This window comes from Aricia agestis, chromosome 8 (assembly GCF_905147365.1).
Source record: "Aricia agestis chromosome 8, ilAriAges1.1, whole genome shotgun sequence".
Classification (NCBI taxonomy): Eukaryota; Metazoa; Arthropoda; class Insecta; order Lepidoptera; family Lycaenidae; genus Aricia; species Aricia agestis.
The window spans coordinates 13099804-13116020 of NC_056413.1; the positions used below are offsets into that span (position 1 = coordinate 13099804).

The 16217-nt window shown below is 35.4% G+C and overlaps 1 protein-coding gene across 1 annotated transcript; it reads right to left on the minus strand.

Annotated features, from left to right (window-relative positions):
- Positions 1–7562: 7562 nt before the first annotated feature.
- On the minus strand, positions 7563–16029 carry LOC121729266 (titin-like). Its single transcript, XM_042117725.1, has 6 exons — positions 15784–16029; positions 14306–15680; positions 13924–14101; positions 10441–10703; positions 9594–9789; positions 7563–9310 (listed from the first exon to the last, which is right to left on the minus strand). The coding sequence occupies exons 1-6, from the start codon at positions 15847–15849 to the stop codon at positions 8236–8238; spliced, it is 3153 nt and encodes a 1050-aa protein (XP_041973659.1). The 5' UTR covers positions 15850–16029; the 3' UTR covers positions 7563–8235.
- Between the last annotated feature and the right edge of the window lie 188 nt (positions 16030–16217).

A 16217-nucleotide genomic window follows, 5' to 3' on the forward strand; every position in this document is an offset into this window, starting at 1 on the left:
TGATTTTTTTCTATCGAGAAAATTTTAAGATATCGTGTTTTTGCTCAGATCGAATTCTTGGAAATATAATGTAGTATCTAATTTTAGAGAATGAAACAATAATTCGGGGTTTATTTTCAAGTATGAGTTATAAAATCGAAAATTTTGGGTTAGTCCCCCCTTAAGGGGCTGGGTGCCATCGAAATTCTCATACATACGTAATATTACCAAAATATTTAAACACTAAAAAATATTTTTTAGTGTTTAAATATTTTGTAGTAAATTTACTACTAAATCGCCGCCGACGTAATTTAGGAATTTCACGGAAACCGTACATTTTTTGCAACAAAAATGGCCTATGTATGTCCCTTCACGTGGTCTATTCTTCATGTGTGCCAAAAACATAAAAATCGCTCCAGTAGGTAGAAAATGGCCTATGTCCCTTCACGTGGTCTATTCTTCATGTGTGCCAAAAACATAAAAAACGCTCCAGTAGGTAGAAAATGGCTTATGTCCCTTCACGTGGTCTATTCTTCATGTGTGCCAAAAAACATAAAAATCGCTCCAGTAGGTTAAGTAATAAGCACTTTTATATAATTTTCCCCGTTTTTTCCTCATTTTCTTCTGTTTCTTCGCTCTAATTGATCTTACCTTAATAATAGTAGGGGAGGGGAAGGTGCTAATTTTGTAGTCACTCGAGCGTCATGGAGACCTAGGTTTTTTACATTAGGTAAAACTGATAAAAAATAATAAGAGCGTTTTTTATTTTAGCGGTGGGTTCAGAAACTGCGGCCATTTTAAAGTTTTGATAAAGAAAATATATTCAGAGAATTGCTTATTTCGGTCAGTTATTATTATATTTTAGACAACAAGGACTAAATCATTTAGTTTAGTGCAAAATGAAATATCTGCGAAGTAGATACTACAAAATATTTAAACACTAAAGAAAATATTTTTTAGTGTTTAAATATTTTGTAGTAAATTTACTACTAAATCGCCGCCGACGTAATTTAGGAATTTCACGGAAACCGTACATTTTTTGCAACAAAAATGGCCTATGTATGTCCCTTCACGTGGTCTATTCTTCATGTGTGCCAAAAACATAAAAATCGCTCCAGTAGGTAGAAAATAGCCTATGTCCCTTCACGTGGTCTATTCTTCATGTGTGCCAAAAACATAAAAAACGCTCCAGTAGGTAGAAAATGGCTTATGTCCCTTCACGTGGTCTATTCTTCATGTGTGCCAAAAAACATAAAAATCGCTCCAGTAGGTTAAGTAATAAGCACTTTTATATAATTTTCCCCGTTTTTTCCTCATTTTCTTCTGTTTCTTCGCTCTAATTGATCTTACCTTAATAATAGTAGGGGAGGGGAAGGTGCTAATTTTGTAGTCACTCGAGCGTCATGGAGACCTAGGTTTTTTACATTAGGTAAAACTGATAAAAAATAATAAGAGCGTTTTTTATTTTAGCGGTGGGTTCAGAAACTGCGGCCATTTTAAAGTTTTGATAAAGAAAATATATTCAGAGAATTGCTTATTTCGGTCAGTTATTATTATATTTTAGACAACAAGGACTAAATCATTTAGTTTAGTGCAAAATGAAATATCTGCGAAGTAGATACTACAAAATATTTAAACACTAAAGAAAATATTTTTTAGTGTTTAAATATTTTGTAGTAAATTTACTACTAAATCGCCGCCGACGTAATTTAGGAATTTCACGGAAACCGTACATTTTTTGCAACAAAAATGGCCTGTGTATGTCCCTTCACGTGGTCTATTCTTCATGTGTGCCAAAAACATAAAAATCGCTCCAGTAGGTAGAAAATGGCCTATGTCCCTTCACGTGGTCTATTCTTCATGTGTGCCAAAAACATAAAAATCGCTCCAGTAGGTAGAAAATGGCCTATGTCCCTTCACGTGGTCTATTCTTCATGTGTGCCAAAAAACATAAAAATCGCTCCAGTAGGTTAAGTAATAAGCACTTTTATATAATTTTCCCCGTTTTTTCCTCATTTTCTTCTGTTTCTTCGCTCTAATTGACCTTACCTTAATAATAGTAGGGGAGGGGAAGGTGCTAATTTTGTAGTCACTCGAGCGTCATGGAGACCTAGGTTTTTTACATTAGGTAAAACTGATAAAAAATAATAAGAGCGTTTTTTATTTTAGCGGTGGGTTCAGAAACTGCGGCCATTTTAAAGTTTTGATAAAGAAAATATATTCAGAGAATTGCTTATTTCGGTCAGTTATTATTATATTTTAGACAATAAGGACTAAATCATTTAGTTTAGTGCAAAATGAAATATCTGCGAAGCTTAGGAAAATATGAAGCTTTATATTTTTATATTTTAAAATGTCCCTACAGGCTTACCTTAGAACCTCATCAATCGTCAGTGCTTTATATGGAAACTTCTTCGGGGTATACTTAACATCATCTATCTTAATCTGGCAAATCCGATGACATTTTAATATTTAAAAAAAAATTAACCCACGTGAGAAATTGATTTCTATACCATGATGACTAGACACAATATGTCGGAAGCCTATACAAGCTTAATCTGACACGCTGGAGCTAGTCCCGAAATCCCCTCTGAGCGCGTTCAAACAAGCAAACTCTTCATCTATTATATTTATAGTTAGACACTCTAGTCTAAACGTAAATATTAGGTACTTACATTTATTATCAACTAAGGCAGTGTTTTTCAACCTGTGGGTCGCGGCCCCTGGGGGGGGGGGGGGGGGGGTTGCTAAAGGTCGAGAGAACTATTTCAGTAAAAATAAATTGATATATTAAATAGTCTGAGAATTTGAACAAACGGATAATTATGTTCATAAACATCGTTTCATATATTTTTATATAAAAGTTAAGGGGTCGCATTTTTTTACACCAGCATAAAATAGGTTGTAAAACACTGCTACAGAGTATCGTGCCATGTATCCATTACTATACAGCAAAGAAAGGCCCATACAAAAGTGAAAAAAATGGTCTTACAGCCGCGCTACTGCTTTCACAGTGAACTCTATACAAGGGAAACACCCACAGAGATAATATTAAAATTAATATTTGTTTCTGATATCTATGGACACACCCTATTATATTATCACTTACTTTTGTAGTGTAGTGTATGCCAATACATTTGCTATGCTTTGCTATAAGTTATGAGCTCTATATTATACAGGATTATTTTTTCACCAGTACAATAAATCAACATACGTAATAGTTGTCAAAAATAAATAATACTAGCGATTTTAGTTACTGCCCCTTTGAAACAAAAAAATATAAATATCAAACCCCGGACTTATCCGCTAAACTACTAAAAAAGATGGGCGCCGTGGCTCGTTCCTCCATCATTATCCAAAAGCACAAATATTTAAAAAAATCAAATTATAATATTAATTAGGTGAAGCAGGTAGATGGTTAAATACTTGTTTATAATTATTTACCTGCTTAAGAGGATACACCAGGGGCTGGAGAAATGAAAAAAAAGTACGTGTAATATCTATAGCTGTCTCCCTTACCTCAAGCCTATACCGCAGAACGCGATAGAGACAACTGCAGAAAATCCAGAAAATCAACGATTCGTTGTCCCCTGATTCCTTCTCCAAAACTTAACCGATTTAAGTACTTTTTCATTAAAGTTTTAAAAAAGCCTTGAGCTGTGTTCCTATGTTTTGCTTTTTTTTGTATAATCTAGCCAAATCTGTTTTCTGGACGTTTGAACACAGCGGAAAATCTGGCCATTTTTTTGGGTTTCTGAACGTTCATATCTTATTTAATAATTAAATTATGAAAAAAAAGAAAACATAGGGACATTGTATTAGTGGCCGTAGATATTCAGGAAAAAAATTATAATTCTACTAACATTATCCAGGGAGGAAACAGGGGACAACGTTTGTATGGAAAAATATCTTCTCCTAATAGTTTGGTGGGAGGGCCATGCTTCGGCACGAATGGGCCGGCTCGATCGGAGAAATACCACGTTCTCACAGAAAATCGACGTGAAACAGCGCTTGCGCTATGTTTCGCAGCGTGAGTGAGTTTACCGGAGGCCCAATCCCCTACCCTATTCTCTTCCCTACCCTCCCGTATTCCCTTCCCTTCCCTACCCTCCCCTATTACCCTATTCCCTCTTAAAAGGCCGGCAACGCACCTGCAGCTCTTCTAATGCTGCGAGTGTCCATGAGCGACGGAAGTTGCTTTCCATCAGGTGACCCGTTCGCTCGTTTGCCCCCTTATTTCATTAAAAAATTATTAATAATAATAGCTAGGTAGAGTAGGGCGTCGTGACAAAATATTGTGACGTGCAACTGCGACGCAGGCTGAAAAAGATTGGGAACCCCTGCTTTAGAAGATAAATTAATTAATTGAAATGAATATTTTTTTCTTATATGTGACATATACTCGATTAACGATACCAATGACATGGTAAAATTTATTGTATTGGTGAAAAAATAATCCTATATTATTATATTATATCAAAGCATCTCAAAACAGTTATACTTTTAGATATAATATGTATAAATGGTTACATCAAAGTTTTAAATAAAACAGTGACATAAAATATAAGCAATATAATAAATATCCTCTACTAACATAATCAATGGGCACATGTACAACTAAAAATCATTAAATTAAATCAATTTAAATACATAATATTATATTGATTTTAAATTAATACGATAATTTTAATTTTGTCTGCGATTTAGGAATGCGGGGGGAATGGATGGAGTGCGGGCTATTCACAATTCACGTTTGACTCGGATACGTCATTCGACAAGTTACCTTACCAAGTTACCGTAAACGCACACTAAGGGCGTTTGTGCACTACACGGAATTTTACCATCCGGCGCGGCGCGGCATCTCGATTTCCTACCTTATTTATATGGCAAACGTGAAAGTTATGAACGCCGGGCGGTAAAATTCCGTGTAGTGCACAAACTCCCTAACGCCACAAAATGTAAATATGCGATTTGACATAAGTCATCGCTTCGCTAGCGAATACTACTTAATGTCAAATCCCATACATTTTGTGGCGTTATCGTTAGCGTTTACGATAATCGCTTGCCGCTTGTCTGGGGGTAGGGGGCCAGGGTAGGTCGACTTCAAGCGTGACAAGCGTTAATGAGGACTATCGTATTTACTATTTAGGGTTCCGTTCCCAAGAGGTAAAAATTAGGCCCTATTATTAAGACTTCGTTGCCTGTCCGTCTATCTGTCTGTCTCCAGGTTGTATCTTTAAACCGCTATAGTAAGACTTCTGAAATTTTCACAAATTGTGTAGTTGTGTTGCCGCTTTATACCACAAATACTAAAAAAAAATAACGGGGCTCCCGCCTCCCATACAACAAACATAATTTTTTTACTTTTTTTGCTCAATATCAATAATGACAACAGGTAGGTACTTGAAATTTTCACAAAATCCTTATTTATTATATGTGTACTTTATTAATGAACGCCTCCGTGGTCTAGTGGTTTAGAGCGCGGCTCTTGACTTGGAGGTCGTGGGTTCGATTCCCGCGTTGGAAACATGTTATTTTCAAGTTTGGTTAGGACAATGTAGGCTGATCACCTGATTGTCTGACAAGTAAGATGATCCATGCGTCGGATGGGCATGTAAAAAGTCGGTCCTGCGTCTGATCTCTCGCCAGTCGTGTCGGTCTTCCGTTCCACTGGGTTATGCGTTTTAGCTACCTGCGACATAACTGCATAGGTATCCTTCGTCTGTTTATGAAACACAAATTTCACGTATCAACCTATTTATTTTTACAATAATTTAAAAAACATGTTGGCATGGAAAGTCATATTATTTCATATATTTTTATGTTTATCACGTCGCGTCTTTGACACAAAATATTCAATACAATCAGGTCCAAACTGTCTTTGAATGGGGGCTATCGCGTGTGAATTTTCCGCTAGAGGCGCTAGTGTCGCGCGAGGTCCAAAAACGTCTATTTCGTACTACCATAGAGCAATAAATATATAGTCTCTAGTAATACTTAGTTTTAGAGGTTTTCGTAACATAAATTATTATTTATGCAATTTACCTGTTGAAAAGCGATCTCCTTCGCAAAATTATCCCATAAAGTATTATTTAGCAATTAGCGATCAATGTAGGTTGCTTTGAGAGCGAAATTAAAAGAAATAATAATAATGGTATTAAAAAATATTCGGATAAAAAAATTAGCAAAAGTAAAGAAGATATTATTTAAATTTAATTAAATAAATAAATGATATTCTAGATTATTATAAAGTCAACTTTAATAGCTATACTTCGGACCTTAGTCGACAGTTGCGCCATCTAGTGAGCAAAAAAACGGTAGCCCTCATTAAGATTGTGCCTAGGTTCCTAAATAAAACCCAGTATACTGGCCAGTGCTCAAGACGTCATATTATTGTATGATATCCTATAGTCAGGACAATTTAAGGTGGCACCAGCGGTCATTAACCTTTCTAGTCTAATAGCTATGTATATGTGGCAAACACTCGCACTGCATTCTGTTAACTTAAGAATAAAATTGAATTCTTGTAAAGAAACAGACTATTAGATTTTCATCGTCTTGGTTACCTCTTTGTATGATAATCTCAAACTGTTTATGAGTTTGAGTTTGAAGTAATATAATTAATACTGTGTTCAAATCGTGTATGCAAAATATGAACGATATCACCCTTAGACTAGAAACGACTGTCACTTCATTGTCAATCGCGGTTTGTAAAGAAAATGACAAGTTTTTTTGACAGGGATCAGTGACCACTAGAGTCAGATTTATTATACGAGTGTGCCACTGCAGCACTGACTTGTCTCAACAAGAGTGACGTATTATAATGATTAATGACATTCCAACAAAGGCTTAGAGCCAACCCACACGTACCACAACCACACCACGTCGCAACGAAAAAATGCCGTCGAGCAGTGGTTACGTGTGAATGGTGTCGCTGCAGCTCTTTTTAACCGACTTCCAAAAAACGAGGAGGTTATATATTCGGCTGTAGATAATTTTTTTTTGTAGTTGCGTTGTGGTACCGACAAAATGTCGACGTGGTTGCGTTGTCGCCAGTAGTTGCGATGTGATTACGTCGTGTGCAAACACGTGTTGACTTAACTCATAAAATTTAAATAGGAAACTTTATTATTCCTTGCAGGAGCGCGGGCGGCGTGCGCGCACTGTCGTTGCATAGACGCAACGTTGTGGTTGCTATGTGGTCCGTATCACACACGCGGTCGAAGACTGCAAATAGTGGTACGTGTGAACAGTCTTATTCATTTACAATAAGAAATATACGCCCGACCACGTGGTGTGGTTGTGGTACGTGTGGGTTAGCCCATATACATCAATGGCATATACAGGGTGTAACAAAAACAAGTGATAATACTTTAGGGTGTGTACGTGTTCCTTGTAGAGATTCCACTGTGAAAGTAGCAGCGCTGAAAGACCAACATTTTTTTTCACTTTTGTATGGGCAAGGGCCCGAGCGTCACGAGTTTCCCCATACAAAAGTGAAAAATTTTTTTGGTTTTTCAGCGCTGCTACTTTCACAGAGAACTCTCTACAGGGAACACATACACACCCTAAATTATTATCACTTGTTTTTGTTACACCCTGTATATATCAGTGTCAATTAACAGTATGGGCACTGGCCGGTAATACTGGTTAAATTGCTTAGTTAAAAAACTTGCCCTATATAAAAAAAAGATAAATATTTGACACGTAACTGTCCCTATGTTTTCAGGTAAAAGTAACTGTACCTACTGAATACTTCGATTGGTCTACCATAGAAGAAATTGGTTCGTATGCAGTTGACGGACCTACGGTGTTTGGTCGGAATATGTCAACTTAATATAAGTCGGCTGGGTTTGACAAATGCGACCAAAATAGGTAGGTATCTGCTCACGAATCAATTTCTCTGATAGTACACGGTTCCATATTTTATAAATGCACTTGGAGAATAAAGAAATTTTTATACAGCACATTACTACAATTGCACTGATTGCAACCAATACAATTTTTCAGTCTTCGAGCCAATTATTTAAGCCCCTTATATCTTGTATCAAGTTTATTAGTTTGCCCTTTTCAACATAATATTATACACCTTAACATACTTTATTCTTAGCAGTGCTTTAATAAGCAGCTTCACAATTAAAGTAGCAGCATTAGATACATTCTTAATGTATAATTTGTTTGAGTTTAAATATTTCTTCTCAATATTTACACTGTGATTTCCGTGTCATTTTTTTCACTTCTAGAACCAGTCGTTTCTTATGCCTTCTCTTGTACTTCACCTACTATATTATCTATATTTACTTCTTTGCCTCGGTTAATGTTTATTTCAGGCGCGGCAACATTATCATTTGAAGTGGCTTGCTCACTCGCATCTTTGGGTTCAATACAATCACCGTTTGTTGGTTGAATTTCTTCTTTGTTATTACTTGCCCCTACTTCACTTTCATTCACTGTATTATCTACATCTTTATCCATATTATCTACATCGTTATTGAGATCGTTGTCACCTTCTAAAACAGTCTCTGGTAAAGATAACACATCATCATTCGAATTCGCACATGTTTGAATCTCTCCTAAGGCCACATGTTTCTCTGTAATGGTATCTTCTTCTGAAGATTCTAGGAAGATATTTTCCATAGATTCGCAATTGTTACTTTTGTCACCATTACTTTCGTCTACAAGTGTAGTATCTTCCGGGAGGTCAGCTATGGAATCTTGATTAGCATTGCTATTTACTTCTATCGCAACATTCGATAATCCATCAACTTCTTCCGGTAATGCCTCTGATTCAGAATAGCTAGAATTCTCTATACTTATAATGTCACTGCATACGATTTTATCAGTTTCACCATCACTGTCAGATTCCGAAGAATCTGATATTGCGATGGTCGAGTCAGAATCAGACGATGAGGTGACTCTCTCGTCTTCGAAACGTAATCTTTGCAAAAGATGAAGCTCGTCTTCATCTGAATCGATATCTATTACATCATTACTATTTAAATTCTCACTATCGACAAGCGATACTTTTTGTATTTCACTTTCTGAACTGTTTTCATTTGCGCTAGCAGCATTAACATCGCTTTGTTCTGCTGGGTTCGACTTTTGACTTTTGCTTTCAGCATCATCTAGCGGAGCATCGACATTTTTGCTTAACACCTTTTTATTTTTGTCTTGGATTAATTTTTTAAGTATTTCTTTTCTTTTTTCCTTATCTGCTAAGTGTGAATCTGACGCTTCTTCCTCCTCACTTTCACCTGCCTCCGATTCCTCTGCTTCCTTATCTCCAATTTCCTCCGGTTCGAGTTTCAACTGGTGTTGTCTATCAGCGTATCTAAAATCAGGTTAAAATTAGTTATTTACTGAGGCCGTCCGCAGCTCCGTTGCTACAATATTCGTTTATTGCGCGTATCTATACCGTACACTTTTTAGGATAAAAAGTATCCAAAGTCCTTGCCCAGGACTCAAAATATATATCTCTATTCAAAATTTCAGCAAACTCGGTTCACCAGTTTAGGCGTGAAGAGGTAACAGACAGATAGATACTTTCACATTTATAATACAAGTATGGATTGTCTTGAAAAATGGAACATTTTAACAGCTGTGAATTAACTTACTTGTTGAAGACTTCGGATTCCCTCTTAGCAGCAATAAGTTTATTTTCGCATAACTTTCGTTTTAACTCTGCATTATCTTCTGCAGGATCTTTTTCCTGGTTGTCAGTTTGGATCCTTGAAGCCACTGAAATTCTCCATTCGTTCTCTTGTCTACGTCTTTTAAGTTTTTTGCCACATCTTTCGAACAAATCTCGTGCTGAAATGCAGTACAATATTTCAATAATTTTTTTTTTTTTTATTTAAGTCTTTATTGTACACAAGAAAAACATAAACATACTTAATTAACATGGAAAGACCACAGTTTCCAATGTATTAAGGAGCGATTTCACCGCGTGGCCGCCGTGCAGTCAAAAAATATAAATTCGTGCACCGCGTGGCCGCCGTGCACAGCGTGCGCCGCGGTGGAATCACGCCTTTAGACAAGGACATAACATTACTATTAACTTTTACATTATTATCGAAAGTATGATGGCAGGCCGCAGGTCGCGTTGCGGCCAGGTGCGCGTCGTCTATGGCGGTTTCATACTATGGTATCTATCTCGATGGCCGCCGCGGCCAGACCGCCGCGGCTTGGCCGCTAGTGCGCGCCTGGTCTTAGGGTCTAACTTATTATTTATTTATTTATTTATTAACCCATTTGCTGATACAATAGTTAGGTAGTTATGACATTCTTGTGCTTATTATCACTGCACTTTTGTATGTTTTAGGTATCAGCGTGTCCTGATGACACATAGGTCTCCCCTAGATGCTTCCACTTCTCCCTATCCTGGGTTAGTCTTTGCCAGAGGTGGCCTGCAACTCTTCTGAACTCTCTCTAACTTATTAAGTGAGATACAAAAATAGTTACCTTCAGCCTCCATTTCCAAATTCGACCAACCCAATCCATCTTCTTCGTTGGCGTCTCGGACGCAGCGTAGCACGTCATGGAAGTCCGGGAAAGGAAGGGGAGCACCAATTGGAACCTTCTTGTTCACAAACTTTTCCAACTTTTTAGCAGGCCCCTGCGGGCAACCGGGCCTAGCTTCTATCACTATTCGAGGCTCTGATGGCATTTTTGTGTTAGTCATTTGACGGAACTTAGCATGAACGCGGACTAGTCTTTCTTTATATCTGGAATTTAATAAATATACACTAATTATTTTGCGTAAAAACTAGCTAATTTAATCAATTTCTGTTTCATTGAGAAAACCTGATGGTGAAATAAAGATGTATATGTCTAGAATAAGTAAATTTGTGATGTGACAGACCTCCACAGATATTAAATAATATTATAATCTTGCTTCATTTCGTAAAATAGCTGACAGTATTTTACCACTGTCCCTGCGTTCCAGTTAGCGATAATAATGATCAAAACGCTCAAAATGCGCCATTCCACTTGACGACCGCGGTCGTTTTAATCGCGGCGAATACGTCACTCATGACGTCATCATTTTCGCTCAGGCAACGCTCAAAACGACGTTCTAGTTTTCTTTTTTTTAATTTTAACATAAAAATATCGCGAAAGCCATGTTCGCAAAGTTTTCAGGAGAGAGTAGAGATAAAAAAACTTTATATTATTTTATTACAAATAATAATTTTAATTGAAATATATCTTATATATGTCGTAGGATCATTTGATAAATCGAATTATCGCGAAAATTCTAGGGATTTCACGAAAACACGGATAACACGGATAGCACAGATAATAAAAAAGTAAGGTTTTTTGGGAAAACGCGAGTTGCCTTAGTAAAATTGCACATTCTTAACGCTGATTGGCTTGATTTTTGCTTACTGGACAACTGTTATTCTGTTTGGTTACTATCTTTTCCTATGTATCTTTGAGGTATTAGTCATAACACCATAGAATTATAAAGGGTAAGAAATGACAATGCCACTTCATAGGAACTTTACTTTTTATCTAACCTTTTTCTCATCTCAACTATAAGGTTATAGTTGAGATGAAGAATTAGTTTCTGGTTCTGTTGAACTTTCAGCACTAATTTCACTTGTATCAGTCATTTTGTATTTACAGACACACTTTTAGATAACTTTTCGCACTATTTTTCAAGTCCAACTGCAATTTTATACACATTAAAATATATCAAAAACTGCTAGCTCACTTACAAAAACAACCACAAACAAAACAACGCGTGAAAATTTTAAATTTAACTTTAAGGATATTATGACATCTGTATATTTGACATAACGTTATTAATTTATCAATATAAAATGGGTAAATTCAACTAAATATTAGTTTTAACATCAGTAGAAAATAGTCGTATTTGGAAGAAAAATTCTACCAAATTGTAAAAAATACCATGATGCTGACCACCCCAATATTTGTTTTTATTATATTTAATTATTTCAAACTACCAACGTTAAACTTACACCTGATGATGATTTATATTGAAACCGGTCATGTTTAACCATTCAGTGTGTGCAATAATATATGTTAAATTTTGTATCTATCAAGCCATCATAATATAGTATTTAGTCAGATGTGATATTCATCTCACCACTGTAAACTTTGAAATCTATGTTTCTTTTTCGCAACAAATATATTAATTAATACATTATTATAATCTCATTCTCAATAACACAGAGCTATACAAACTGTTTATGTAAACAATTATTTGAAATAACTTCAGATGTTATCATTAAGTTAAATTTGTAGTAATTTATGAATATAGTGGAAAAAGTGCATGTATTATTGTGTTTTATTCGTGTTTAAAATGAATTTCCACCAAGAACCGACAGTACAATCAATTATAACATATTAGCTTTTATGTGACAATATGCAAAACTCAAAAGTATATTATGGTTTTACTACCTATATGTATACCGTACCACAGAATGTAATATATTAGTAGTACCAACCGAATTCCCACTCGTGAAACCCTTTTAAAAAAATAACAACTCATGCTATGATATAAAGTTCAAATTCCGACCACGCAGTGCTAGGTGCCTACAATTATATTTGCCTACATGTGCGCTCTCTTTCTATCGCGTAAGAGATATCCTTTCTGACGAAATCAAGATTGTCACCTTTTAGAAAATAAAATAATCTTCTTTTAATTACTATGGCTACTAATAGCAAACTTTTTTATAGTAATAATCTTTAGTAACCCAACATATATTTTATAATAGTTTTATATTCGATTATAGTGTAGGAGCTGGTCAGGAATTTTTTACAACTTAAACATAGTAACTTGTGTTTATTTATGTGTAGTATGCGGTTTGTTTGTAACAAATTGGGTTATTTGCTGTTTGTGTATTTTTTTGTATTTTAAAGTCTTAAATTACTTTATTGAAATATTTCTTTGTCTTTTTTCAATTGTTCATATTTATCAGATTAATAACTATTCTGTCACAGCGGTTAAATCAGTACATACAACTCGGGCGAATTAACATGACACCTGGTTCAATTGACGTTTCTCTTAAGTACTGAGTGCAAAAAAAGTTTTTTTATTTTAAGTTATTTCAAAAAAAAATTACGTTACCGGAACAAGTTATTTTTATAGGGCTACACTAACCACAGTATTAACCAAGTACGAGTTGGACTCGCCCAAGGGTTCCCCAGCAGGAATACGAGGTTTATAGATGCGTCCGATAATTTGTATCTAGCTTCATATTAATATATTCCGTGAGTAGCTAATTCATACCACAGACGCACGGCAATGTTCAAACGTTAATACGAATAACAAAAACTTAACAAATTTAACGTTCAAATGTAACAACTAACAAATAACACAACAAAACTCAACAAAAATCCAAAAACAATAACCATTAACTACTAACAAATAACTCCGAAACGCAAACTCAATAACACACGTGTAACGGTAACCGATATAATATGCTAACGCTACTGGACGCGTACGACGAGAGCGGGGTGCTGCGCGGGGAAGCGAGGGAGGGGTAAAATTTAAGCCAGGTGTCAAGTTAACTCGCCCGAGTTGTAGATATATGCGACGAAAAAATCTTGCGCGCGCGCGTCACCGTTCGATTGTGAGTGCCTTGTGATCTGCCCTTTTAAAGGGGTACTTACAGTTCGATACCTAAACACGCGAGTGGGACAGGCCTGACCGTACTTTAATTTACAACTTCAAAAAAAGGATCGTAATATTCAAGTTCTGTGCAATGTATAAAAAAAATTATAATAATATTATGCTCTTTTTTAAACTTTGAAAAACGGTCTTGAGGTTTGTGTATAAGTAGCTAGTGGAACACAGGGTGTGTGTTTACTATAATTTTGGCTCTAGTCACTAGTGTACCAAAGTAAGTCTTAAAAATCTTAACCTTCTTCTAAAGTAAATAGTAAATAGAAAAAATTCTATAAACATAAAACCTTTACCTTTCTGTAAGTAAATACATGGAATTCTCCTCATCATCCAAGTCTACTTCCTGTTCTTCTAACTTTTGTATAGCCCGGTGTAGCTGCTTAATGGTTTTCTCCAATTTCCGTATCTGCCTGGCTCTTTTAGTGCCATATTCACCTTCCTCTCCCTTCTTTATTAAACTTTCTTCTGCAACTTTATGAAAAATATTTTTACAAATCATATCCCCACAAAATTAACAATTATTATTTAATATTATTATTTGAATGTTGATAAAAATATATGTTGGTGAGTTTAGTGTTGTTTCTTGCTTTCATACATTATTATAATATTGTATTCAATAATGTATAGTTAATAGTAAATTTAACAAAAAAATTTTAAAAAATTAATAGGATATACTTTTAGGGACATCTTCTTTCTTTGCCTCCTGTGCCTTGGCCAGCTTCCGTTGCATATTGAGCTCATCCACAACATCTTTAATGAAAAGGTACATTTTGTCTGGTCCCGCTTTTATGGATGCAGTTTTGCTCGCAACCATATCTATAAATTCTTCTGATTCCACATATTCCTTTGGACACTGTTTATAGTATGCCTTAATTTTTTTCTCAACAATCTTTTTCATATCATCTGAATTTTCTATTTCAAAACATGTGTCAATAAACTTCTGATATGTGGGAATAAATTCCTGTTCTTGTACTTTTAGACTTTGTGATGTCGTTTCACATTTTTCATCAGTTTTATGTTCGTTCTGCTCTTTTGGGTGATCCTCAGATTTGTCCTCATTGTTTTCTGTTAAAATATTTGATGTGGCTATTGGGTCTATTTCAATTTCCACAACTTGCCGTATACCTTGTGATTCCTGTGGATAATTAAGTTTTTTTCTACTATGTGGATCTTCCCTTATTTTACCATGATTTATTTCGTCATTGGATTTATTCTTATATGGACTGTCTTCAATTATTACAGGAAGTTCCTTTCCTATTTCGTTAAAACCTCTTTCGGGTGGCTTTATAGGACTATCTTCTATCGTAATTTCAACATATTTAGGAGTTTCTGGTTCTCTATTGTTCTGTTCCTCAAAGTTTACATTTGCACTATCATCATCCTCAATGTTTTGATAGGATTTCAGTGATTCTTCAGGCCTCATGTACCACTGCGGATTAGATGTGGACTGTTGTTCTGCAACCTCTTCATCATCCAAGTTCACCACTGGAATTTCCGTGACAGGCAGTTTTGGTTTATTTTTTTTCCTTTTTTGTGTAACAGGTGTCTTAGCAGGCAAATTAATTATTGATTTCGTAGGTGAAGCCTTTTTAATGGTAATACTAGAAGGCAAATTACTCAAAACACTTGCACCTGCATGTTTTTGCCCTTGAGATTGCACACTCTTTATTTGTACACTTGGTAAGTTGTTTCTGTTTTGATTTGGAATTTTAATAACAGCATGAGATGTTTTTGTAATGGGTTGTTGTTTTGGTACAAGGGGATCTTTGAAATATACTACCGTATTTGGTACTGGTGCTTTTTTTACAGTTATGGAATTACTTTTTAGTTTGTTCACTAATGGATTTATGAATACATTCGATTTTGAACCACCACCAACCATTTTTGGAATAGTGTATACCTTCTGGGTATTGTTTTTGTTCACTATTTTAGTTGGAATATTTTGTGAAGAATTACTAGCAGTCTTCTTTGCTGGTTTTATAGAAATCCCAGGAAGTCGTGACGGTATGTGCACCATAGCATTTGGAACTGGCTTCCTTTCAGGTTTCTTCTGCAACTCAATAAAAAAGGTTGTTAAAATTACCAAAACACGTTTTCCACTAAACACTTATAAATCAATATTTTAATGCTCTAAGAAAGTTATTTATTGTCACCTTTTTTGGCGGGGGTTCGGCTTCTTCATCGGACGAACCGACTTCAATAATTTCTTTGGTAGCCATTTTTGAGTAAAAGATGCTATTCCACGTAAAATTAAAGTAACGTTGAGTGTTTAATAAGTATTAAAAACAGTATTAAACTATTTATACAACTTGCTTATGCTTCAATTATAAAAAAAACACGTAAATTTTACATCAAAAATATGCATCTAGGAATTGCACTTCTTTTTCTTCATCTTTTTGATACAACTGCGACTGACAACCGACAACGTTCAACGTTGATCATTTGACATTAGTTTGACATTGATTTAAAAAACTTCTTCACCTTCTACCAATTTCCCAAAACTAGCGTCATATTGCTATACTGTGTCCTAGCTATAGTTTGTGCGTTTTAAGATGATATGGGTGCGATTCGCTTGGCTCGTCTCAGC